Source organism: Amblyomma americanum, chromosome 4 (genome assembly GCF_052857255.1).
Source record: "Amblyomma americanum isolate KBUSLIRL-KWMA chromosome 4, ASM5285725v1, whole genome shotgun sequence".
NCBI classification, from domain to species: Eukaryota; Metazoa; Arthropoda; class Arachnida; order Ixodida; family Ixodidae; genus Amblyomma; species Amblyomma americanum.
In genome coordinates, this window is record NC_135500.1 from 203,114,000 (window position 1) to 203,138,324 (window position 24,325).

The 24,325-nt window shown below is 50.1% G+C and overlaps 1 protein-coding gene across 2 annotated transcripts in view; it reads right to left on the reverse strand.

Annotated features, from left to right (window-relative positions):
* The window catches only part of LOC144129104 (uncharacterized), a 68,134-nt gene that overhangs the window by 10,389 nt on the left and 33,420 nt on the right, over nt 1–24,325 (reverse strand). For both annotated transcript variants that reach the window (XM_077663013.1, XM_077663014.1), the window contains exons 4-9: nt 13,083–13,361; nt 8,782–9,105; nt 7,060–7,220; nt 4,607–4,884; nt 3,542–3,663; nt 1,270–1,702 (exon numbers count right to left, since the gene is read on the reverse strand). In XM_077663013.1, coding sequence (XP_077519139.1) covers nt 1,270–1,702; nt 3,542–3,663; nt 4,607–4,884; nt 7,060–7,220; nt 8,782–9,105; nt 13,083–13,361 — 1,597 coding nt within the window. The remainder of the gene's footprint in view (nt 1–1,269; nt 1,703–3,541; nt 3,664–4,606; nt 4,885–7,059; nt 7,221–8,781; nt 9,106–13,082; nt 13,362–24,325) is intronic.

Below are 24,325 nucleotides of genomic sequence, written 5' to 3' on the forward strand. Positions count from 1 at the left end.
AGTACCGGCAAATTACTAACCATTTTTGAGGCGATGGGCAGAAAGCATACGTTATTAGAGTGACAAAGTTGAAGACAAATCTCAAAACACATAAAAAGCTACTTTTCATGCTTAGGTTCGATTAGAGTAAATATAAAAGGCTATTCTAAGCCCCATGTCCTGCCCATAATCAATGCAAAATGGAAGGAAGGTGTAGCAAATGGGCACCCATTTCATATAAAAATTGCTGCCCATTAACCTGATGATCAACTAGGCAAAGCAGTCCGTTTGTGCGGGGAAAATGAACCATTTTACAAAACTGCAAGCACGTGTATGCATCACAAAGCTTACACCAGCACACAGCCATGCACCTGAAATGGGGGGCAACCATGCAGCGTGTCATTTAACACTGACAGCAACTTTTTCAGTTCTAGCTATGCTGTAATGGAGCAAATTTTTGAGCTTCTAGAAACTCAGAAAACAGATTCCAATGATTTTCTATAAGTTCAGTGGCTCAAAGTCACATTCTGGCACCTCCTTGAATATTTTTATCCGCTATGATATGACTCAACTGGGTATGGTGTCTAGTATAAGATCTAAACAGAACTAGTGATGCATGAAAAAAACCAATCACAGCGAAGATGACAGTTGCAGCCTTCTGCATCTGTGGGTGCAGGTGGCTAGGCTTGTTTGGGATGAAAGAACAAGAACAGGGGTGAGGATGAGTAAAAGAGCGTTGGCTCACTGATTCATAACTGGTGCCTGTCTGTGAAGCAGTGACACACTCAAAGAAAACTTATGAAGCGTGAATACTAAGGCATGCATGGGTTATGGCGCAACACAGATTCACTGCAGATCAGTAGATAAGAAACTGCGCCAGCATAGCCTGCTTTCTATTGGGCTTCCAGTATCTGTTCTCTCCACTTGTTACTCAACTTCTGTCTTTTGCACTGGTAAGCATGCACCGTGACTTAATTGTGCGACAGCTTTGAAATTTTTTTCACCAGCAGCTGAGAGCTAGGCCGCACACAGGCTAAGCCCACAGGTTGAGCCCATTCTAGATCATTTGATTTCATCTCATAGGTCACCAAGAAAGCAATCAAAAGAAGAAAAACGAGGCATGGGTATGCACCTACATGAAAAGGAAGGAGAAAAACTAAGCAATGGAAACAGCATAATGTTTCTGTGAATATTTTTTCGATCACATCAGAGTGTCAGTATGCATGTGCACTGAAAACCCATAACAACAGAACGATGCTAATTTCACAGCAGCTAGAGGTCCATGCTCACCATCCAAAAGAAGCTCGCAGACCTCCCGATGACCCTCAAATGCAGCGACTAGCAGCGGTGTCATTCCTTCATTGTCAGCGTGGTCCACATTGGCTCCCCTCTCCAGGAGCAGGGCCACTACACCCACGTGGCCCTCAGAGGGCCGCACACACAGTGCTGCCACTGAAAGTGCCGTGCGCCCATCGTTGTCAGCGTGGTTTGCCTCAGCTCCGCCATCGAGCAGGTGCTCCACAATCTCAGCGTGGCCCATGTATGCCGCAGCGATCAAGGCTGTGCGGCCCTCACGGTCTGCACGGTTTACATCTGCTCCCTTCTCCAGCAGCCTCGTCACGATCTCCTCGTGACCGCCCCAGGACGCAGCACGCAGCGCCGTCCGCTGCTCACCGTCTGCCAGGTCCACCTGCGCTCCGCCTTCCAGCAGAGCTTCTACAACCTGCAACCATTCGACCAAAGTGCTGCCACGTTACTAACGGCTCTGCGTGCTATGATTGGAATTCAGGGTCTCGAATCTTGCATGCCATTGGCCGACACTGACATGCTTTCTACTGCTGATTGCACTTAATTAATATCAGCATAGTCTCTTTTTCTCTTGTGCTATTTTTTAAAATCAAAATCCAGTTATTCTTCCAGTTCAGTATTTTCTTCACATTAAGGCAAGTGAATGATGTGCGCCTTCGCCAAGCTGAGGGATTTGGTGGGCTCTGGTAGCAGCTAAATACCACACCAGCCTCGCTCAATGTTACCAATGCTGTGATGTTGCAAGTGACATTAACTTCTGCTTAGAGCATGCGAGGAATACAGTCAAACATTGGTATAACGACACAGATACTATGATTACTGGATGTTTTGAACTCTTCTTAAATATTTTACAAACATGCAATTCTTTCTTCATATACTGAATGCTGCTGGACATAAAACAGATATACCAGACACCTCAGCGCCAAGCAGTGCCCACTCAGATGGCAGGTGGCAGTCTTCACTGCACTACACAAGCGACTGGTGGTGGTGCAACAAGCATTCGCACAAAGGTTCGAGCTTTAACCTCGCACCAGTTAGTGTTCTTATCTCGCACTTTCCAACAGCCTTACGAAAAATACAGCAGCGTGGAACGTTGGTAGCCAGGCAGTCGGCACATGCCTCTCGGATCCATCAACAGGGATAACAGACACACCAGCATGGAAGGTTGTAGCTTTGCAGTAAAAATCCTGTGCTCATGTCAGCTGTCAAGGAGGTGGTGAAAACGATACTAGCTTTCACTTGTACCATTTTCCACACGGCACGGCTGCGATGCAAGGAAGCCACCCTAGCTGGTGCATGACCTGCTGCCATTGGGTGCCGACGATGCTGTGCAGGGAAGCTAATGTAACTGGCACTCGGTTTTACGGCCTCCAGAAACTGCACTAAAGCTTCAGAAAATGTTTCCCCTCTTCTCTAGCTAGTAAGGGTTGCTTGAGTTGCTGTCTCTTCACTGACTAAATTAAATTTCCCTGCTCTTGCATACGTTTTTGCACGAAATTTTGCACTACAATTTTCGGCCATACTGAACTGTCTTACGAATTTTTACCTGTTTGCTACAATGAGCTTTGTCTGTACAATCAGTGTATTTGTAAACAGCTTTCCAGAGAAATAATGCAGTCAGAACAGGGAAAAAGTGTACTGAACATAGCCTAGAGATCCTGAGCTCCAACTTGAGCAAGGAAATATTGGTACATAAAGTTGTAATTAGCAGCCCTTTATGCTACAAATCAAATGAGTGTCACACTTCACTGCTTTTCATTCAAGTCAACACATTTGACTGCGTAAAAGAGACCAAGAACAGCCATCTCTATACAAGAGTTCTTGTAAACAACAGCAAAGTTGAAGAAAAATGTACAAACTATGTTCTTGTCTATGGAAGTTAAAAAGGAACAATGATCAAAAATGATAAATGATGCATTAAACCCAGCAAGTTACCTTTGATACTCACCGAAATTAATAAATGTATTAGCCATTATCAATGACACCAATTCATATTAGGTTACCTTTGAGAGGCACATTACGGCAAAACATAAGGGTGACTCGCTACTCAGGGGGGCACAAATTTGTGACATCAAGAAAAGCTCACCGCCCCCCTCAAAGGGCTCTCAAAGAAAGATGAGTTCTTCACCTGCTACACATTTTCATCTTTGAGACAGTGAGCTGGTCCATTTTCCCTGCACGGTTCTTCAAACAATTTCAAATGGAGGCTAATGACCACAGCAGCCCTGCAACCCCGAGGTGTAAGGGGCTATACCTGCAAGTGCCCTGCCCAGGCTGAAGAGCGCAGTGGTGTCCAACCCTCATTGTCAGCGTGGTCAGGGTTAGCACCGGCTTTGAGAAGCAGCAGCACCACATCAGCATGGCCTTGCCGAGCCGCTGCACGTAGAGCAAGCAATGCCTTAGCCAGCACGCAAAAAAATTAATTGAAGTTGTGCTGTGTACACGTGAAATTCACTGAAGCAAATTGTGACACTGAAATTTCCACACTTTCCTACAAGTCTTTCCGAAGCAATGCAAGTGCAACTATGAAACGTGCAAGCAATGAACCCAAACACAACAATTGGTTCCCTTGGCTCTTGGTATAAGTGCCAAATCAAAAGTGCAGACAAGTACAGCGAAATCAAGTACAGTAGACTCCCGTTAAGACAAACTTGGTTAAGATGATTTCTCAGATAAGATGAATAGTGTAGGACCAATTTGGTGGTTTCCTGCAGGGCTCAATGTAAAAAAGATCCGCTTAAGACGAACTGTTTCACAAGTCCTTCGGTTAAGACGAACTTTCACAGTGACCGCGATCTGCAACAATGACACGGGTGAAATTAATCCTACCCACCGTATGCTGCCATCTGTAATTTCTGGCCATCATTGTTTCTGAGTTTGTTAATTAGTTAATAATTTTAAAGCACACTATTAAGTAAAACACAGTGATATACTGCTGTTTGGCAACAACAAATATTTTTGATGTTGTTGACTTCATTTCTCGTTGTTTCCTTTTCCAGGATAATACTGATTGTATGTCAAAGAGATGCCCTCAGGAGACAGTAATCAAATGTATCAAACAATGAGCCAATCATGCAGCAAAGAATTCACCTGACCAGGCGCAGCTACCATCAGTCTCGAGGGACTTCCCTACATGTATCTTGCTTCTGTATGATTCTCTAGTTTATTCAAGGTTTGTTCTCGGTTAAAAAATGATGCACTTCCGATCTTGGGATACTAATCCCTCAAACTAGCTCAACTTTGCATCCCTTTAAACTCCACATCAGAAAATGGAGCTCAGCATGCAATTAGACCCTGGATGCTTCGAATATCAACACACCCAGGTTGAGAGGTGTCTGGCTATTCCTGTCTGCCATTTCGAGAGAAGCTTTGGCCTCCAGAAGTCGCTCTACCAGAGCAGTGTCGCCCTCGTATGCAGCTGTGTGCAGCAGCGTCCGCTGGTTGCCATCCACATCGTCGACTGACGCCCCCGAACCCAACAGTGCGTCCAAGGGGTCAGGAGGAACCGAGGGCACAGGAGAGCCTCCCTCATCTGATCCTGCCATGGTGGTGGATCCGCTGTCTGTTGGAAGCCTGGCACCGGCCTCCAATAGTAGCCTGAGAAAAAATCCGTTGTCGCAAAATTGTTGTTATTAAAATGCTGAAAATCTCTGCATCTCATTCGTAACAATTAGTCGCTTAATGATGTTCTTCCTAAATATGGTTTAGTAAAGTGCACGTTTCAGCTAGCTAGTAATTCATTCGATAACGTTCTGTGGTGCACTACCACAGACAAAGAAGCATCATGGTATTAGCATTCATCTCATGTCCACATGAATCGTCTGCGGCTTTCATGGTAAGCTACAAGGACAAACTTTATTAGAACCAAAGAAAAAGCAATTGCCCTCGGCCGTGTTGGTACATATAAAGCGCTGATGCAAAAGGACAAGCCTTACATTGAGACCAAGGAAATGGGAATAAAAGATAATAGACAAATATTATGGTGTGACAGGAGAAGAGACTAAAAACAAAGGTCCCAGCTAGTGCAAAGATAAGGGATAGAAAGTACAGTGGGACAAGGTAAAGGGATTAAATACTAAGTGTCTCAGCCTTTACAAAAGGTTAGGGATGGTTGGACAGCTTGCAAATGCTGAAACAATGCTCAAAAGTTTTCTTTCCCACAAAGCAAAAGTGGCATATGGTATATCGGGTTTAAGGAACGCCATAGTGGAAAGATCCAGAATGACTGATTAATTTTGACCACCTGAGCTTCTTAATGTGAACTGACATCGTACAGTGCACAGGTGCCTTGCGTTTTGCCTCCATCAAAATGCAGCCAGGATTGAACCTGCGTCTTGGGGCTCAACAGTCAAGCGGCCTAATCACTGATAACGTGCTGCAATAGGCCCATGCTAGTGGGCCATACTTGAGGCTGACAACGGCTTCGTATCAATGGAGAGAAAGTGCAACAACATTTGAAAATGCGCTTCAGTGAAAACACGAATGCTATGGAAACATGCACTCCACCTCTCCTATTCTGTTGTGCTTTTCCAATGCTAGAACACAAACAGCTTGGACAATTAGAGCTACAAGCACATAAAATATCACCTACAAGGTACCTTCAAAAGACTACAATGAGCATAATTTTGACTTCGTGCAATAACTCACTGTGTCAACTACAGTACACATCTGAAAGAAAATACACATTTGATTTTAAAGCAAAGTTGCACAGGTTTGTATACACACGGTAGGAATGGAGTACACATGTTGACCCCGGAACTAAAACATATGACTATGCTGATGTGGCTCATAAGAATGTCATGTCATGTGCAGTAAGTTATCAAAGCAGACTGGGGTTGTAGCTAAAAGAGGTGACTTGCCAAAAAATTCTGGCATGATTAAGAAACTCAGACAGAAAAGAAAAGGCCCGATATGTATGGGTACGTATGAAGTTATAAATAAAATGCACAAGATACTATCATTAGCAACTGCCTGAGAAATATGCATTAAACTGAATGTACCAAGTGCTTTATATGACACACCAAGGCAGAAACTGCATTTCTTTATTGCAGTTAGCAATTTTCAACAGCCCTGCTTACTGTGCATGTCCCAACACACAGCAGACAAAGATATACACAATATATTTTCATGACCTTCTGTGATTTCTGGCATTAAAATTCTGACATCATTTATTTTTGTTGTAAGTGTGTGCTTGCCATTGGAAGCCAACGATTAGCTTTAGAAGTGTATTGGGACCAATGATCTTTGCAAGTCGTCTGTGAACCAATATTTACTTTCGACAGCAAGTAGATTCCTGCTGATGAAAATAAGGTCGAGCCAGGCAACCCCACATTCGTGCCATTCCTTTCTACTTCTGCACGTGCATAGTGCTCGCAAGAACCTCAAGGGACACACAAGCACAGAGGTGCAGTTACTCACATGCATAAACAAGGTTCGTCTCGCACTTGGGGAACGTTAAAAGAATGTGAACACGCCAAGTATACGTACATTGAAACACTAGACTACAAAAACTGCTATTTCCAACTTGGTTAAAGACAAGTATAATCACATCGCGCAAATAATAATAATAATAAACAATAGTAATAATAACAATAACTGTGATGGCAATAATCTCCGTGCAGTCAGTTGGCAGCAGGATAAGATGACAGTCAGTCTGAATACGCCGTCTCTTTGACGGAAGCACTGGCCATGATTCAATAGACAACGGCGTCAATACTTACAAGGCAGCTGATAAAATTGCTGACATGAGCTACGAAAACGAGGAAATCTTACCTGAGCACAGCTGGGTCTCTCGGTATCACCACACTGCCCACAGTGGGACAAAAGGCCCACTCCAGAGGCACACCCGAGTGAAGCAGCCACAGGGGCAGGTGGAAAGGCTCAATGGCCTCACAGGGGGGCAGACGCAACAAGTGGTGGGCCAGGTCCTGCACCTACACAAAACACAATGCCAAGACTGTCAATTATGAGCAGCGGTAAAAATAGACAACAGATATTAGTTTTGTGCAGACAGTTTAATTAAAGAATGTGTCGGTGTTGATTATGCCACCAGGGACACAAAGGGTCAGTTGATAGGAGTAATGGGGCTCGTGACTGATAAGCCGGACATGCGACATGACAAGCCACAGAGAAATGAAATGCACACTGTACTTTGTACCTGCTTCCCATTTGCAAACAACTACACATTCTATCGGTAAAAAGATAATTTGGTCCGACTTAACGTGAAGTGTTTCTGCGCACATTGGCAAAACAAATGGAATATGTGTGGATTTTATAAGTGAACACGTGGTGCATGTAAGCCTTTTTCTCGCACCAATGTTTTATGCATTACTATGGAATAAAAGACAACACGCTACAGCTTCACAAGTCGTAATTCTGTAACTTTAAATAACTAAATTATTTATGCCACTGCACTTTATGAAGCCTGTTCATCTAACAGTACCTCTCTTCCAAAATGCTAACTCATAAAACCTTCCTGTTGGACAGTGCAGCACCTAGCATATCTACAGGAGACAATAACATAAAGAAGCATAAAAGGTGTTTATGTTATGCTGCATAACGTGAGAACCCAGTGATAGCTGTTAGGCTGTGCCCTCTTGCATCGCGCCACTATGTTTCACCCCCTCCCAATGGGCTGTGTTGCCGGTGTGAACCCTCATGCTCCATGCTCCATAGCAGCTGGCACTCTGTCCTGTAGCTGCACTGCATGCATCGCAGCTGTCAGATCACCTGCCCTCCACGCTGCACCTCTGTTCTCCCTGCCCTTCCTCTTCCCTCCCTGCCCTTCTCCTTTCCCAATTTCTCCCTTTCTCCACAGCTGTCAGATCCCTTGCCCTCCATGCTGCCCCTCTGTTCTCCCTGCCCTTCCCCTCCCTGCCGCTCCCCTTTCCCCATTTCTCCCTTTCTCCACAGCTGTGGGATCCCTTGCCCTCCACGCTGCCCCTCTGTTCTCCCTGCCCTTCCCCTCCCTGCCGCTCCCCTTTCCCCATTTCTCCCTTTCTCCACAGCTGTGGGATCCCTTGCCCTCCACGCTGCCCCTCTGTTCTCCCTGCCCTTCCCCCTTCCCCTCCCTGCCGCTCCCCTTTCCCCATTTCTCCCTTTCTCCACAGCTGTCAGATCCCTTGCCCTCCACACTGCCCTCTGTTCTCCCTGCCCTTCCCCCTTCCCCTTCCTCCCAAACCCTACCTCCCTCCTCCAATATCCCCTCCGGGGTGCGGACGCCGACGCCAACATCGCGGATCCGGGCGCCCGCGCCACTAACAGCTATCGCTGCAAAATAAAAGTTTGGGAGACAGGAGAGGGCAATCTAATGGTGTGGAGCAAACGGACAAAGGGAAGCAATAAACCAGGGCTACCGGCTTTTTCACCATTTCTCAGACACTTGTTGAACTGCACGGTGTGTGGGTCCATTCCCCCAAACAGAATTTGACGACTGCTAATTCTGCGCCGCATGAATCCACAGCAGACGACAAGAAGGGCGGCTGTACTACGTGCCTGCGTGGGCGGCAGCTGTGCCCCGCGCAGGCTCTGCATCATGGCCAGCATGGCGTGGCCCTCGGCCGCGTGGCAGAGGTACTTCTGGGTGCAGTGCTTCACGTCGAGCAGCCACTCGGCGAAGCTGTGGTGGAAGAGCAGCAGGCAGCCGTCGTCGCGCTCCACCAGCAGCCGCGCGAGCAGCGCCAGCCGCCGGCCGAACTCGTCGCGCGTCAGCAGCTGGTTGCGCGTCCACAGGCACAGGAAGAGCTCGTCCGCGGTGAGCGGCTGGGCCGCCGCCAGCAGGACGTGCAGCACGGGTTGCACGCGAGAGAACTGGCGCCGCTGCACACGGGAAAGAAAAAGATGGCTGTCAGGTTAGGCCTAATTAGGCCTAATCCCCAGTTAGGCCTAATTACCTGTACGAGCGCCCCGCGATGGCACGTGGCAGGGTCGCGCGGCCGGGCAGCCAGTATCTATAAAGGCGGCCGAGCAACTCACGGACGCAGTGACAAATGCCCCTGAAAGCAGTCGCTTCAACCGGTGGCGTCGACCCAGTGTCGTGACGTCGCGGTCAACCGCCTTAATTGCACCTAGCAGCTGCAAGGCGGTTGACCGCGACGTCACAACACTGGGTCGACGCCACCGGTTGAAGCGACTGCTTTCAGAGGCATTTGTCACTGCGTCCGACCCCTGAATGCCAAGTCTGCACGCGTATGCTTCTACTGAAAAAGCAGCAATACGCACGCTACCTTTACTGCGGGGTAGCATAGCAAACGAGTTCGAGAGGGGAAAAAAAGGAGAAAGTGAGCTATACGGCGGACTCCCAAGTTGGTTGCCTAACGCAATTGGTCTCTTTCTGTCCTCAACTAAATAAAATAAAAAAAGAATCGAAGATTTAGTAATGGTCACAACTAGGTAACAAAATAATCCTAACTGGTCAAACTGGTTTAAGGCGCAATTTCCAATTGATTCCCAGTCGGCTCCCAGTTGACTAACTAGAACTCAGCTGGGAACCAACTGCGCCAAAGCACATCAATCGGCGCTATCTCCTCAGCCACGACGTTATTTGAAATGTTCTGCTGAAGCGTGAAAGCAATAGGCGTTGGCGTTGACAACATATTGCTGCGAAAACGCGGCGATGTAGCACAGGCCGCCGGCGTACACTCGGTAAATTCGCATCACTGCGCCACGAGTGATACGAAGACTCCAGCAAACTATGAATATTGAGAACGGTACATTCCGCATATTAACGCTTTCTGGTCATACCCTTAAAGGGTCCCTGAAAAGCGTGTTCGACGATGGCTATAAAATGCTTGCATTATGTACAGTACAGGCCACCGTGCGCTCATGCTGCGTGCAAGACCTCGAAAGCGAGTCGATAATTTACAATACATTTGTTTAAAAACTCCCGCTTCCGCGCCTTGCGGCGACCAGCGGCGCCGGCCTTTCGCCCGAATCAGCGCGCACCGCGGCGGCTGCGTTTTTATGGAGGAAAAACGCTAAGGCGCCCGTGTGCTGTGCGATGTCAGTGCACGTTAAAGCTCCCCAGGCGGTCGAAATTATTCCGGAGCCCTCCACTACGGCACCTAATTCTTCCTTTCTTCTTTCACTCCCTCCTTTATCCCTTCCCTTACGGCGCGGTTCGGGTGTCCAACGATATATGAGACAGATACTGCGCCATTTCCTTTCCCCAAAAAACCAATTATTATTATTATTATTATTATTATTATTATTATTATGCAGCGCTCGTTACGTCATCAGCGGAGGGCTATCATTGGTCCGCCGTGCCAACTCCGCCCCCCGGGGAATTTCCGCGCGCGTGGGTAGCCGGCGGGGGCGCTCGACATATCAGCGTGCAAAAAGTGACCACAAAGAGGAAAAAGCCCGAAGACGCGGAAATTCAAATTTTGACTAAAAGTAGTCCAGCTTCCACAAAACGAACTAAGACATTCTTGCTGGAGGATATTTGTGAAGCGGCACACATCAACTTTATAGAGAGCCCCTTTACAGCGGAGCTTTTCGCCGAACTTTGTCGGAAGCCTGGTTGACCTTGAAGACCGTGCCTCGAGCCGAAATCGAAGTGCTTGCGCACTTAACCTAACCACGCTAAATCTTTGAAGAACCACGTTGCGCATTCAAAAGAGACAAACACAGGCTTTTTCCTGTGTTTGTCTCTTTTGAATGCGCAACGTGGTTCTTCAAACCAATGCACCAACTAGCCCCAACAAGAAGTAGTTCTAAACCACGCCAAATCACCCGCCACTTTTAAAGGGCCACTGAGGAAAGTTCCATTCAATTTTCGTTCCTAGTAAAAATCGACTGTCTGGCTGTTTGTGGCTGACCTTATGTTCGTTCGACGGCAAAAGATGCATATTTAGCTCGAGAAATTTGCACTTATTAAAAAGGCACTTTTACCTGACACTCGACTCAAATTAGTGACATCAATAGCGAAAAGGACTCCGTGATCACCGTTTGGAACTGAACGCCGGTGTAGCCTAGCCACATAGAAGCGCTAACAAAAACAAACAGGTATTATATAACGTCATCGCAATTTGCAGCCACCTCGAGCAGCCAACCTTATGTGACACTCGTGCAAAGCGGAATCATTTTTTTTTTTCATTTCCTTTAAACGGTCGCCGACACACACCAGAAGCACGCAAGCCGAGGCCGCACCCGTACGCGCCTGAATAACATTCTCGCCTCCGTACTAAATCTCTCCGGCGATTTTGTTATTTTGTTGAACGCACGGCAGATGGAAAAACAACGGCGCAATGACAAGCGCATATCACGGTTGGCGACCGACGTTCCGAAGCGCTCTCCCAGACATTCGTAGCAGCAGTAGGGTTTTTAACCCTACCAAACACGAAACTCCAAATCAAAATCTGGACAGAGCCCGCGGCCAGTTTCAGCGGCCTTAGCAGATGATTGCGCCATCTATGAACGTTATCAGCCAGCTGAGGTCCCGCAACTTTTGTTTCGAACAGCTCCGGGCAGTTCATCCGAATGCCGCAAGCGGCGAGAAATTTCCAGACTTCGACCCAATCAGAGCGCCGATACATGGGCGGCATAGGAAGTTCGGTTCGCATAATGAAAGAGCTCTGGGCTCGCGTCGCCCACTTCGGACAATAGGTTCAGCAACCTCAGCAGCTAGCGCCTGCAGCGGTGATACACTATCGGCGTGCATTCAGCGACGCAAATACACACACACTTAATTCACTTCGCGCCGCGCTCACCTTCGCGCTTGACGCAACGGAGCTTTTGGCACGCGCGTGCTCGCCGCCGCTTTAGTTCGCGTATACGTGGCGCCTGAATTCCCTCTTGGCACGTGCGCGGCGCAGCTGCCACAAAGATGAGTGTACAGGCACCGACGAAAGTTTAAATGAAGAGCGCTTCATTGTTAGACCCGCATTCACGCGACTGCCTGCTTTCACAGCCCTGCAGTGAGCTCATGTCGCGACTGCATAAACAAAACTAGCTCCTCGCTTGAAAGCTACCCTGCTTCCGCTATATGCCGCGCGCGAGCGCGAACTGAACGCTGCCTGCATCGGAGCATGCGCAGACACCGTTCCGCGATGCCGCAGAACCGGGTGCAAGAGACATTTCAATCTGAAAAGCGCGCCACTGAAAAGAAAGAGCGAAGGCCCTGAAAGGTCATCCTTCGGCACTGCTGTTTATTGACCAGCGCAGTTTTCCGTTTCCTCTCAAGAAGCCACCGCGAGCACCCTTCCTCACTGAGGTACCCCCTCCCCTCCCCCTCCTTTATCTGGGAGAGTGGCTAAGAGCTCGTGCCGGGCGTGGAAACTTTCCCTCCATCCCTTAACCCCATACGGCCTCGAGCCACCCCAGAACAAAAAGTTAATGCCTCCTCTGCGAGCTATTCCTTGTAACTAAAGGCTTCAGTTAAGAATGTTTTTCATTATCATCCCCAAAGAGCGGCTCGCCATAGGCACTAACATCACCCCGTAAGGGTGACGGCGCATCAATTAACTTATTACCAATGGGAAAAAGAAAATATGAGCGGACACTTAAGCTCTGCCTTGAGGGCGTATAGCTCACTATCCGTTGGGCAGCTTGTGATGACGCCGCAAGGTCACATGACCTAGGTTTCCCGCCGGCCTCCTAGCTTGCATGCTCTCTGGGCCCCACCTGGCCTCAGTCATGCTCATGATTGCTCCACGACACCGACGCCGGGTTTTCTGTGTATCGGGGCCTTTAACGCTGTGGCGTTAAAAGGGCAGTAACGGCGCGGCAAGGCCATGAAGCGTTAGGCTTAACTACATACAGCAAACGCAGCGGGGCCTGCATGCCGGCACACTCGCCTGGAAGAGCCGCTGGCAGAGCCACAGGTAGAGTCCGTTGAGGGTGCCCGGGATGTGTCGGATCTCGCGCAGCGTGACCCACCGCTGGGCGACGCCGTCGAGCAGCCGCTCGAGGTAGAGCAGGCACCCGTTGCTCTTGATGTGCAGCTGGTTGAGCGCCTCGGCCGTGTCGCGGGCGCCCAGCTGCTGGCGCAGGGGCTCCTCGCCGTCCAGCCGGGCCAGGATGTACTGCTGCATGTCGCGCACCACCGACGCCTTGCGCAGGTCGTCCAGGCTGATCTGCACAGGCAAAGTTCCTTCTTTTCAAAGGCGCGGATCGTCCTCTCTGTCGTGCTTGCAGCGACGTGTCTATATACTGAGTCGGAGGACCTGCGGTTTCATCTCACCCGCAGCGGCGGCGTTTCGAAGCAGGTGAAACGCAAAAGACGCCCGTGTGCCGTGCGATGTCAGTGCAAGTTCACCAAGAACACCAGAGGGCCAAATTATTCCGGAGCCCTCGACTACAGCGCCCCTCATAGGCCATAAGTCGCTTTGGGACGCTAAACCCCACAATTTACAATTTTGGCCAAACTCGCGAGATGTGGCACCTGTGGTATCTGCACTTGTGGTACATGTGTACTCGAGGTACCAAAAAACAGGCACGTATCCAAGAAAGAAAAGGAGGGAGGGGGTGGCAGCCCCCGGCCTGGCCGAAATCAAGTTCAACATGCACCTCCCCCTATTCCCTTGGAAGTGCTCAGTCAGATTCCAACACCCCCTCCCCCACCCCCGCGCTATAGAAGAAATTACCTTGGACCCCTCCCTAAAAAAATTGCTGCCTAAGTGCCTGCCAGAAAAACTATCAATCATCTTGCGTATGTGTCTCTTCATTCTCACAGAGGTCGTGGAGCTCTCCTTTCCACTCAATGACCTCTTCGCTTACAAAGTCTGCCGGGGTCGTATGTTTTCATGTGTCAGGCAAGAACGAGAAGTTAAACGAAAAAAAAAATCCTGCGCGAAGTACTGGAATTTTCTCACAGAAAGGTTCAGCCGCTTCTGCGTGGAACAGAACGGGTTTTTTGGTGGGCGCCAGCAAAGGGTCTGAGCGATAAAATAGCCTTTTTAGGTTAGTAAAAAGAGCACCGCGTCTTAGGAACTGTAGCGTCAGCGGCGGCGGATGTCAAAGGAAACGTGAAAAATGCGTTCATTTTAAGTTGATGATGGAATCGGGGATTCTTGATGTCTTGGTGGTTCTAACTCGCAAACATTCACGTTACTCGAGGAAAAAAAATAAGGTTAACTGGCGCAATCGACAGGATCACAACTGGCGCAGTCGACAGGATCGCAACTGGCGCAGTCGAGACAAAATCACAACTGTAACCATGCAGGAACCCGAACCGAGTCAACGAAAAATGGTGCATCAGTTGCGCGTGAGCACAAAAGCCGCATGCGCCCGCAGCCTTCTCTCGAATTCTCGAGGAACCGGCAATGTTGACACTGAAATTGAAAGCAATCGCTACAGTTCTCCAAAGGAGCCCGATTCGTTCCGCGTAGCAGGAAGAGCATGAACGACTCGTAACGCGGCCAGCTTGTGTTGCGCTGCAGCCAGTTCATACCGGGACACAGTGGCTGCACACAGAACGAAAGCAGCAACCGAAGAAACCCTTTAACGCAGGAAATAAAAAAAAATAAATAAGAAGAGAGTAAGAGAAACGGACCGCTAGAGTAGTGCGGCGAATCAGCCATGCGGAACGTGCGGCGTCTCGGGGGGGGGGGGGGGGGGGGGGGGGGAAGGTGCGGGAGTGAAAGAGAGACCCCAGGCGTACGCTCTCCCGTTCAGCGTTCGCGTTCGAGGAGTGAAGACCACGCGAAAGAGGTAGGAGAGAAAGGAGTTCGTGTTTGTGTGGCGTGCAGCGTGCGCTGGAAAGCGCTGCGTAGGGGAAGCCTCATTACTTGTACAACACGGAACGAGTCACGAGGAAGGAGGAGCACGCCGAAAAAGCTAGGCCCACTTTTTTTTTCCCCGCGTGCGCCCCCTCCTCTTCCTCTGTGCGTATACTTCGGCCTGGGGGGCAAGACCTCTTCTCGCAACATCTGGAGCTCGCATCAGCCGCGAGTTGCTGCCCTGGGCCCGCTCCTGGAGCGTCACGTATAGACAGACCGCGCTGCTGACGCGACGCGGTGGGCATTGAAAAAAAAAAAAGAATATTCACGGATGATCGTACGAAATGATGCGGCGAAGCCACGACAGCAGGGGGCCTTTCTCTTTAGAATGGGCGCCTTCCCACTGCGTCTTTGAATTTGGTTTCGCCCCCACTTTTTCGCTCTGCTTCTGCGTGGGCTTCTCTGTTGGGAGGAGGCTACTGAAGGGTAGAGACGGTGGTGAACGTCTACTGGAGGGCGCATGGGGGTGTGGTGGGCTCCTCTCACGGGCTTCTGGTGGGTGGAAGACTTCTGCGGGGTGAAGATGAGTGGCACTTCCCAGCACCACTTCCCGAGTCAGCAGCCGAGCACCATAACCACTGAGCCACCGCGGCGGCTACACATTCGTCTCTGTCGTTATGGTTTATGGGGGTTTAACGTCCCAAAGCGACTCAGGCTATGAGGGACGCCGTAGTGAAGGGCTCCGGAAATTTCGACCACCTGAGGTTCTTTTACGTGCACTGACATCGCACAGTACACGGGCCTCTACAATTTCGCCTCCATCGAAATTCGACCACCGCGGCCGGGATCGAACCCGCGTCTTTCGAGCCGGCAGCCGAGCGCCATAACCACTCAGCCACCGCGGCGGCGTCTCTGTCATTAGATAGCTATATTAGACTAGGCCAGAGCCTTAATTCGCAGGCTGGAAAAGGCAAAGTCAAAGCGAAATGCCTAAGAGGCGGCTGTCGTCAACCCGCGCTGGTCAGCACCTCGCATTCGCTTCCAGAAAACCTTGTCAGCGCAGGATTGTGGTCAGGTGTCCGGCGTCGGAATCTGCGTATACAGTGCCACGTATACACTAAAGAGTCGGGCCCGGGTTGACATCGATGTCCACGCTGGAACCAGGGCCCTGTCCGGCTGACAGCGAGGTTCGAGACTCTTGTCGCTTCAAGAGTATACGTGGGACTTGTTCGCCGACTAAGTACCCCCCCCCCCCCCTCCCCTGTCCCCTATAACAAAAAACCCCCCCCTGAAACTCGCCAGCTCTCCTCTAGTTGCTCCTATGACTCGATTCGAAAAGACGGCTGCGCGACGCGCGCGCACGCACAGAAAAGAGTCCCGGTCTAGATTCTATGCAAACTGATTGACTATTGACTACGATGAGCTGAATTAGCAACGGCCGAGGTGGTCCACACCGTCTGCAGAGGTGGATGCATTTGTCACCCGCGAATCCATTAACGCGAATCCAAGCACCCTGAGATTCTCCCAGCAGCCTGTCTTTTGACGCACAGAACCCGATCACGCTCTGATACCAAGCGCGGCTCTCAGTTCGTGAGTTCGTTGCATTGAAAAATAAACACAAAAAATGGAAACTAATTATTTCCCCCTTTTGCGGTGCTCGGAAAGATCCGATGAGAGACTGACGGAAGCAATTGTAGTATTAAAATGTTGCTTTAAATGATACAATATTCTATTTTCAAGGATTTCAAGCTTGCATATTTTTCCCGATAGGATTCGGCTGCTTACGGACTCTCTATTCAATCATGCAGAAAGCCATCCTCCTCCATCGAAACGAACTAGTTAATATATTAAACAAGACCAGGAACCGGCAAATATATATCCGGCGGTAGCGCTCCACTGCACATTCTGTGCACGCCTTTCGATCGCCGCGCCGTCTGCGGCGATTTGCACTCATTTGGCTATCAATGCGCCTCGTCTGCGGTAAACAGCCTGCGTGCTATAAACGGCCGTTCAAAATTTTAATCAATGGACTTCGAGCCTGGTTGAACGGGCCTTACACTTTCAACTTTTACCCGTGTGCATTGAGGTTGCTAACCTGCATTCCTTAAACAGCAACTCCGGAGGATATCTGAACCTTTTGAGTTGGCGATCGCGTTATATTTCTTGGACTCTCTCTCTGCTCCGATGATTAGTTCTCCAAAATATTGAGAAAAACAATTAAAAAAAATAAAAATCCAGGAAGTCGAAACTGGGTTCCCGCCGAGAGCTCTGGTTTCGAGAAAAGTATGACGTCACGGATACTACCACGAAACCTCTCGTGTGCGCGTTAACTGCAACTGGCAGCTGTAAGTGACAGCTTCGATTATTATCGGTCTGACGACCAAAAACAAGCTCGAATTTTATTTTTTTTCCTTCAGCAAATGCAGAACGAATATCGACGGGTGTGCCAGAGATGTGCAGCTCGTGACGTCACACAAGTAGCCCAAAGGCCGCAAGGTTGCCCACAGAAATCACCCCGACTGGGGGGTCACTGAACGGGAAAATATAAAATCAATTTGCGCCGAAACAAAACGCCGTCCGGCTGCGAAGTTCGGCACAACGGATCATAAGACCCCGAAGGAGGAGGAGGATAAACTTTTTTTTTTTATTTCGTCGACAAAAGTAGCAGATGGAAAAACCTACCGGGAAAATTTTGGTAGAATGCTTGGGTGGGGGGGGGGGGGGGGGGGGGGTAGTCTAGTTAGTCCCACTCTCCAGAAACCTCTACTACAGCTCCTTTTTCCCCGTCTCCCTTTCATCCCTTCCCCCAAAGCGCGGTTCAAGTTTCTATCCAGAGTCGGCCTTTCCATTTCTCTTAACACTCTCCCCTACCTCTCGCACACCCGTAGGTCATATAACTATAACTGTCGTTGTCGCCATCAGCAGTCCGAGTTCAGCCCACTGCAGGACAAAGGCCTCTTCCGACCACCACCTGCAATTAGTCCTATGGAATGTGGAGTCCTTTCCCTTACTCTCTCATTCAATTTAGATATTTATACGGACGATTCATTACAGGCGCTTATCTCCGTCCGCGTCGGCCACGAGTAATGAAATAGGTCCTCGCCCGCTCTAAACAAAACAAACTCTAGCGCCTGCGTGCAGCAAAGCCGTCCACGTGTTGCTGCACCGTTCGTCGAGAAGATCAACGAACTCCGCCGAAAGGGAGGGAGGGGGGGGGGGGATGATGCCGAGAGTGGAGGAGGCGATGACGACGGAGCGGCGTGACCCTGCGCGCGCACCAGCACCGTGTCGTGTCACTTCCGCGTCGCACGTCGCCTCTCTCGGGGGGAGGGGGAGGGGGGGGGGGCGGTTTCAGCGACAGCGCATCCTGTTAACGGTTGACGACTGCTACGCAGTTACGAACCAGTCACCAACAAAGAAGGAAGTAAACTGAGTCTCAAAGTGCGCTCGCTAGACACGCCAAAAGTGGTGTTAACAGCAGGCTTAGCGATAGTCCTCAAAAGGCGTCACATAGCCGATATATGTTTCCAGTACACGTGCAGTTAGCTAGAAATAATTAAGGTTGAAGGCCCCTGACACTTCAACTAAACGAGTTCAGTGCTCAAGGTCAGCCTCCTCATCCGCTCGGCTGGCATCCATACGAGCCTGTGACGGCAGGGGCATTTCATTGGTCCATCGATATGAGGGAATGGCCAGTGCAGGGAAACAATGCGCCGGACATGGTCTCCCAAGCAGAAAGAGCGGGCGCAAATGGTAGGAGGACATAGTCGAACGCAGCACGGAGGATCACGATGAGTGATGACGTCATTACATCGGTCGGGTGCCCGCGGCTGGTGCAAGAAAAAGGTGGACGGAAAGAGCAATGGTAGAGGCATCAATGCGTCCAGCACTGAATGGTACGTTGCTGGGACAGTTGGCTGGCATTTATCGTTCTAAGAAAGGCAGCGCCGACGGACAAGCACAAGTGGACACATCTGCGCTGAACTAATAATAATAATAATAATGGTTTCGGGGGAAAGGAAATGGCACAGTATCTGTCTCATATATCGGCGGACACCTGAACCACGCCGTAAGGGAAGGGATAAAGGAGGAAGTGAAAGAAGAAAGGAAGGAAGAGGTGCCCGTAGTGGAGGGCTCCGGAATAATTTCGACCACCTGGGGATCTTTAACGTGCACTGACATCGCACAGCACACGGGCGCCTTAGCGTTTTGCCTCCATAAAGACGCAGCCGCCGCGGTCGGGTTCGAGCCCGGGAACTCCGGATCAGTAGTCGAGCGCCCTAACCACTGAGCCACCGCGGCGGGTAGCGCTGAACAGCTTTATTTTCGAAGACAACCGAATTACGCCTTTTATACCGTGACATAAAGTTCACGAGCAAAAAAAAAAAATGGAAGAGACACTTAAACTCCGCCTTAAGGGCATGACACAATAGCTTATAGGGTTAATTGCCATATATGCAGAAGGTCATACTTAACATTCATGGATCCCTAGGGATCCCCAACCCTTCCTGGCGCAGTGGTACAGCCGTTAAGCGATGCGCCACTGCGCTGCGATGGCAGGTGCTCCCAGTGGTGGGCCTTGTGCGGCCCAGGTTGTTTTTCCCGAGAGTCCAATCCTTAATTGAACTGCCACCTGCCGCTGCCCGGCAGTTTGCTCACTATCCGGTTGGCAGGTTTTGATGACGTCGCAACATCACGTGACCTAGGAGTCCCACCTGTCTCCCAGATTGCTCTCTGGGCACCCCACCTGCCAGAGTCATGCTCGTGATTTTTCGCTCCAAACGCCGACAACGCCGACACCGGACTTACTGGACATTGGGGCCTTTAACGTTATCGCGTTACGCATGCGCAAGGTTATACAAGGATGAAACCAGGTAAAGCCGTATTAGTCACCACTTTTCCAAACGTCACTTACACAAAAAAAAGGGGGGGGGGGAGGGAGATAAGCGAAAAAAAAACGACAATAAATGATTCGTGATAAAACATCTGGCTAGAACGACGTAAATGAAAGCCAACAACGAACATGGCTAAACCGGTGACAATGAAAAAGTGTAACAATAAAATTAAATAAACGCTGGCAAACGACACAGCTAGAAAGTGACAAGGATAGATCTAAGCACAAAAAAACGATTAAAACTGAGAAACTGCGAAAAGTCTGCGAGATGAAAGACAACAGAGCGAAGTGTGTCACGCGTGTGAAAGCAAACAGAGAAAGCGGCCTAAGACGATGCTGATGGCATTAAAACTTCGAAGGCATGAAGGCGGAATGGAGACAACATTAACACAGACGAGGAGGTAAAATAAACACAGGCGCGAAAATCCAAGGCATGCTGACAATCATATCGAGGCAGAGAGGAATGCTATCTCTTTTCTAACAGAGCAACTGACGGCGTGCTGACGTACCCATAATTTAGCTTTTTGATGTTAGCTGGTTCTGCCATTTCACGGGTGGGTTGCTTCCTGCTCTGTGCCAGAATTTGTTTCCTCTAAGTTCGGAGAGAGGCGACGACAAGGATTGAAATCTCGACAGTGAATGACCGAGATTCCAGACTTATTTTCTTTCGAGCAATTGTGGACTGGAATGGCGTTCCCCACGAAGTCGCCGCCATCACATGCCCATCTTTATTTCTTGAAGAACCCGTGACAATCGATTTTCAAACGCAATGACCTGTACTTTTTTTTCTCAAATATATGTAACCCCACCCCTTATGTAATACCCAAAACATCCTCCTCCCGCAACATTAGGAACCCAGGACGCTATATCTCCTGGCGTCAGATCCAAACGAACACTTTCCCTCATCTCCTGAAACCTCATCTCATGCACCCAACACTTATACCCTGACACATGCCCATGGTGACAGGCCCGCCCAACACTCTTCCAGATATTTGCGTGGACGCGGGGCGAAACCGAACCACTTACAGACGCAGTACACGTCATTTGTGCGGTGGGAGGCGATGCTGACCAGCGTATCGAGGACCAACGAGCCCTCACAAAACAGGGCCGTCTGACACCTCAATCCAGTGGAGCCCTGCAATGAGGACCCCACCCACAAGCCCCGAGAAACAGACCTCTGATTTTATTCAATAAAGTTTACCTCCCTACCTACCTCCAGAAGGAGGTCATTAAGGGAAATAAAGTGAAATGAAGTTTAGCGTTAGTATTACGTTGAGCAGAATTTCATTAATACATTAATACACTGGCAGATGTATTTCCAGCCATAGGGTAAAAGAATGGAGTAAACAACGCCCACGGAGCATGTCACGAAAGGATAGCGATCCCCTAGTTGTGCATTCCGGAATCTCTTTCTAGACCAACTGACAAGCCTGCAAAGGCTATAGAAGGACGCTGAGGAGCGGAGAAGTTTACATCTACTCCTGCCCTTTTGACAATTCTTTTAAGATACTGTGCAAAACCTCGTGGACGTATGGAATAACGGCCAGTCTTTCTGTTGCGAACCCTCTCACCCTCTGAAGTGTGGTTTTTGTCTTGCTTAGTCCTTGACATTTTTTCAGCCACAGAGGACAGACGTAACGCCGGCTACCCAGATTTAATCAGTCTCTGCGCTTGGTTTAAAAGACTCCTGTGTACATGTAGCTGGGCTAATGCTGCTGCCGATGGGCAGATACGAAACACACTCCGCGCACATGTAACGCTCGTATCGCTTCTATTTGCCACGCCCCGTCCCCTTTCTTCCTTTCTCCTTGAGCGCTTGGCTTCATTCGGACTGGGCGGATCACCAGCGGGATCTAACTCGGAAATTAAGCGAACTCAACAAATAATCAGCAGGCGCTTCCGTAACCTTTGAAACTGTTTTAGCCTCTACAGCAAAACCGCGTGCACGCACTGCGGTGGCCATCCAGCCAGCCAGACTCCGGCGGCAGGAAGCACGCATCCTCGACGCCACGAAGGAAGGCCGCCGGACATCCGCCGCCGCCGACGGCGCGTCGGTCGCTACGCCAGACGACGCGCGCCCCGCGAGATGTACACCGTCGGGCTGCGATGAATTGCGAGTGCCGCTTAGTGCGTCGTTGCTCGACTTCGCGGCGACGAAGTGCTAGGCGCCTTCTGGTCGCAAGGACGAACGCAGAAACGCAACAGGTTGCGCGTGTTCCGACTCCTGTTTATTGTTTACGCTTAATAGTAATTCCGACCCGGCATTGCGCGACGAGGAGAAGCCACAGCCGCTATGAATGCTCCACACGCCCACCTCACGCCGCCCCCTACCGCACAAAAGACGGACGACTTCCGGTCGGCAGCGACAAGACTCTGAACCCCGGTCACAAACTTCCGGGTTCCGAGATGCCTCGCCGCAACTGCAGCAGCTAACAGCAACGAAAACAACGCGCAGGCATGAAAGCAGGAGCGGAAGTTTCATAAAAGATGGACATCGCCGCTACGTGCCGAAAACAAAAATTACTACTAGTCGTCACAGACCTCCCGCCTATCCTAAAAAGCGACACGGTCTCCAGCTGAAACAAAGGCAGTTGGCGTTTTCCGCTCAAGCGAGCTGCGCGATCGAGGGCGCGTCACACCGGGTCTGAGGGTAGAAAACAGCGATTTACTCTGGTCCGTCCTGTGGGATCAGGTCACAAGTATACGCAGTCAATAAATCATCGCATCCCACGGATAAGGGGTCTGTGCACCGTTTCTTTGTATGAACTGCGCAATGAAAAAAAAAGATAGAGAGAGAGAGAGGGGGGGGGGGAGCAAGGGAAGACGGACAGCCGCTACCCGAACGGCGCCTCAAGCGACCGACGTCGCCTCCTCGTCTGTCGTCCGCATTCGCCACGTGCATTCCATTCTGGCGGAGGACGGGTGAACACACACCGAACTCACGGTCCCAGCTTACATCTTCGACCCGGAGCCAAAGACAAGAGCGGGCCGACAAAGCTGTCAGCCCCTGTCACATCGCGGCAGCACGTATGGGGTCTCAAGAGCTGCCTCCGTCACACTGCGCGCGCCTGAGCAAGCGGGCGTTTGGGCGCCCGAAAGGAACAGCAGTGTCACCCCGAGGAGACACTCGAGGAGAGCTGACACCAGCCGGCTTGCCCTCCTCCTCTTTTCCATCCATCTCGCGCGGCTGTCGCCGATGGGCAAGAGAAAGAGAAAGAAAAAATATTCGTCGAAGAAGTGGAACGGCGGTAATATGAAAACGCGGAAACAGCACCGGGACAGGGCAAACGAGGCACGCAAACAAACGCTTCATTTCTTGGCCTCGCCGCTCGTACCGCGTTTGTTCATTTTGGAGCGTATGCATATCAACCGACCCACTTCAACGCTCTTCGGTGGGACATTTATCAGACAAGGAAGCCACAAGTGGAGGACGTTGGCGTAGATAACATCCAAGCAACAAAGACAAAAAAAAGGGGGCGAGATAACAAACTAGAAAGACATTTGCATTTCGCCTCCAATACCGCTTCTCCAGCAGAAACTCGAACGGTGCGTGCGATAGGCCTAGCATCAACAATGTCCGGCCTTTTTTGGCAGCGTGAAATCACAGGCCCGGCCGCTCGTCACGCGTAAGTGACAGGGTCAACGGAAGCACGTGGACTCTAAATAAAACAGACTAACTACTCATAAACACAAGACCTAAAACCGCACCCAACAGAACGAAATCAAACGACAAAACTCTCTGACTATTCCCATCCGCTATGAAGAAGAGCTGGTAGCGACCGCTGCACTACTGCTACTGCGACTCCCTCACAAGAATTCCGGGAAGATAGTCCATAGACTGTGCATGGACTGTCTAAAGACTGTCTAATGATTTTTTTTTTAGCATGTATCCCATATAACGACATACCCGTACTGATAGCTACGTTCCCATATACCCGTACACCATACCCGAATAAGCAGCTTAGACCTAAAAATCATAGAGGGAGGCCCTCCGCCATGGTACTCGACTCGCACTGCGGGCACCCACCTGCGTGAATGAACGACCGCACACAAGACTATGCTTGGCTAATCCTGCCTGTAGCTCACGACAACCTTAGCCCCACTCTCTCTAGACACGCATAAAAGCGAGTTCGCGCCCAAACACATCTCTGCACGTGAAAAAGCAAACACGGCCATCAAGAAGCTCTCGGATTCCACGCAGCTTCCGCGTCCCGAAAGATATGAGCTCCTCCTGCACACACAAGACAGCAGAAGCCAATGTGCGGGCCTACAACAGAAACCGATCGGGCATCCGTTGAGCCCGAAGCCCTTTCATCCGTGCACACATGCAGTTTTTGTTCCGGTACTCGCCAGTGCACAAGGCATCAATGTGCGGCCAGTAGAAGTGAATGGAAGGCAGTGAGAGGGAATCCATTTCCGGCCTTATAGGCAAAGGTGGCGACCTTTCCGGCTCCACCTCCCCGAGGGCCGAACGCAAGCCGCGAAC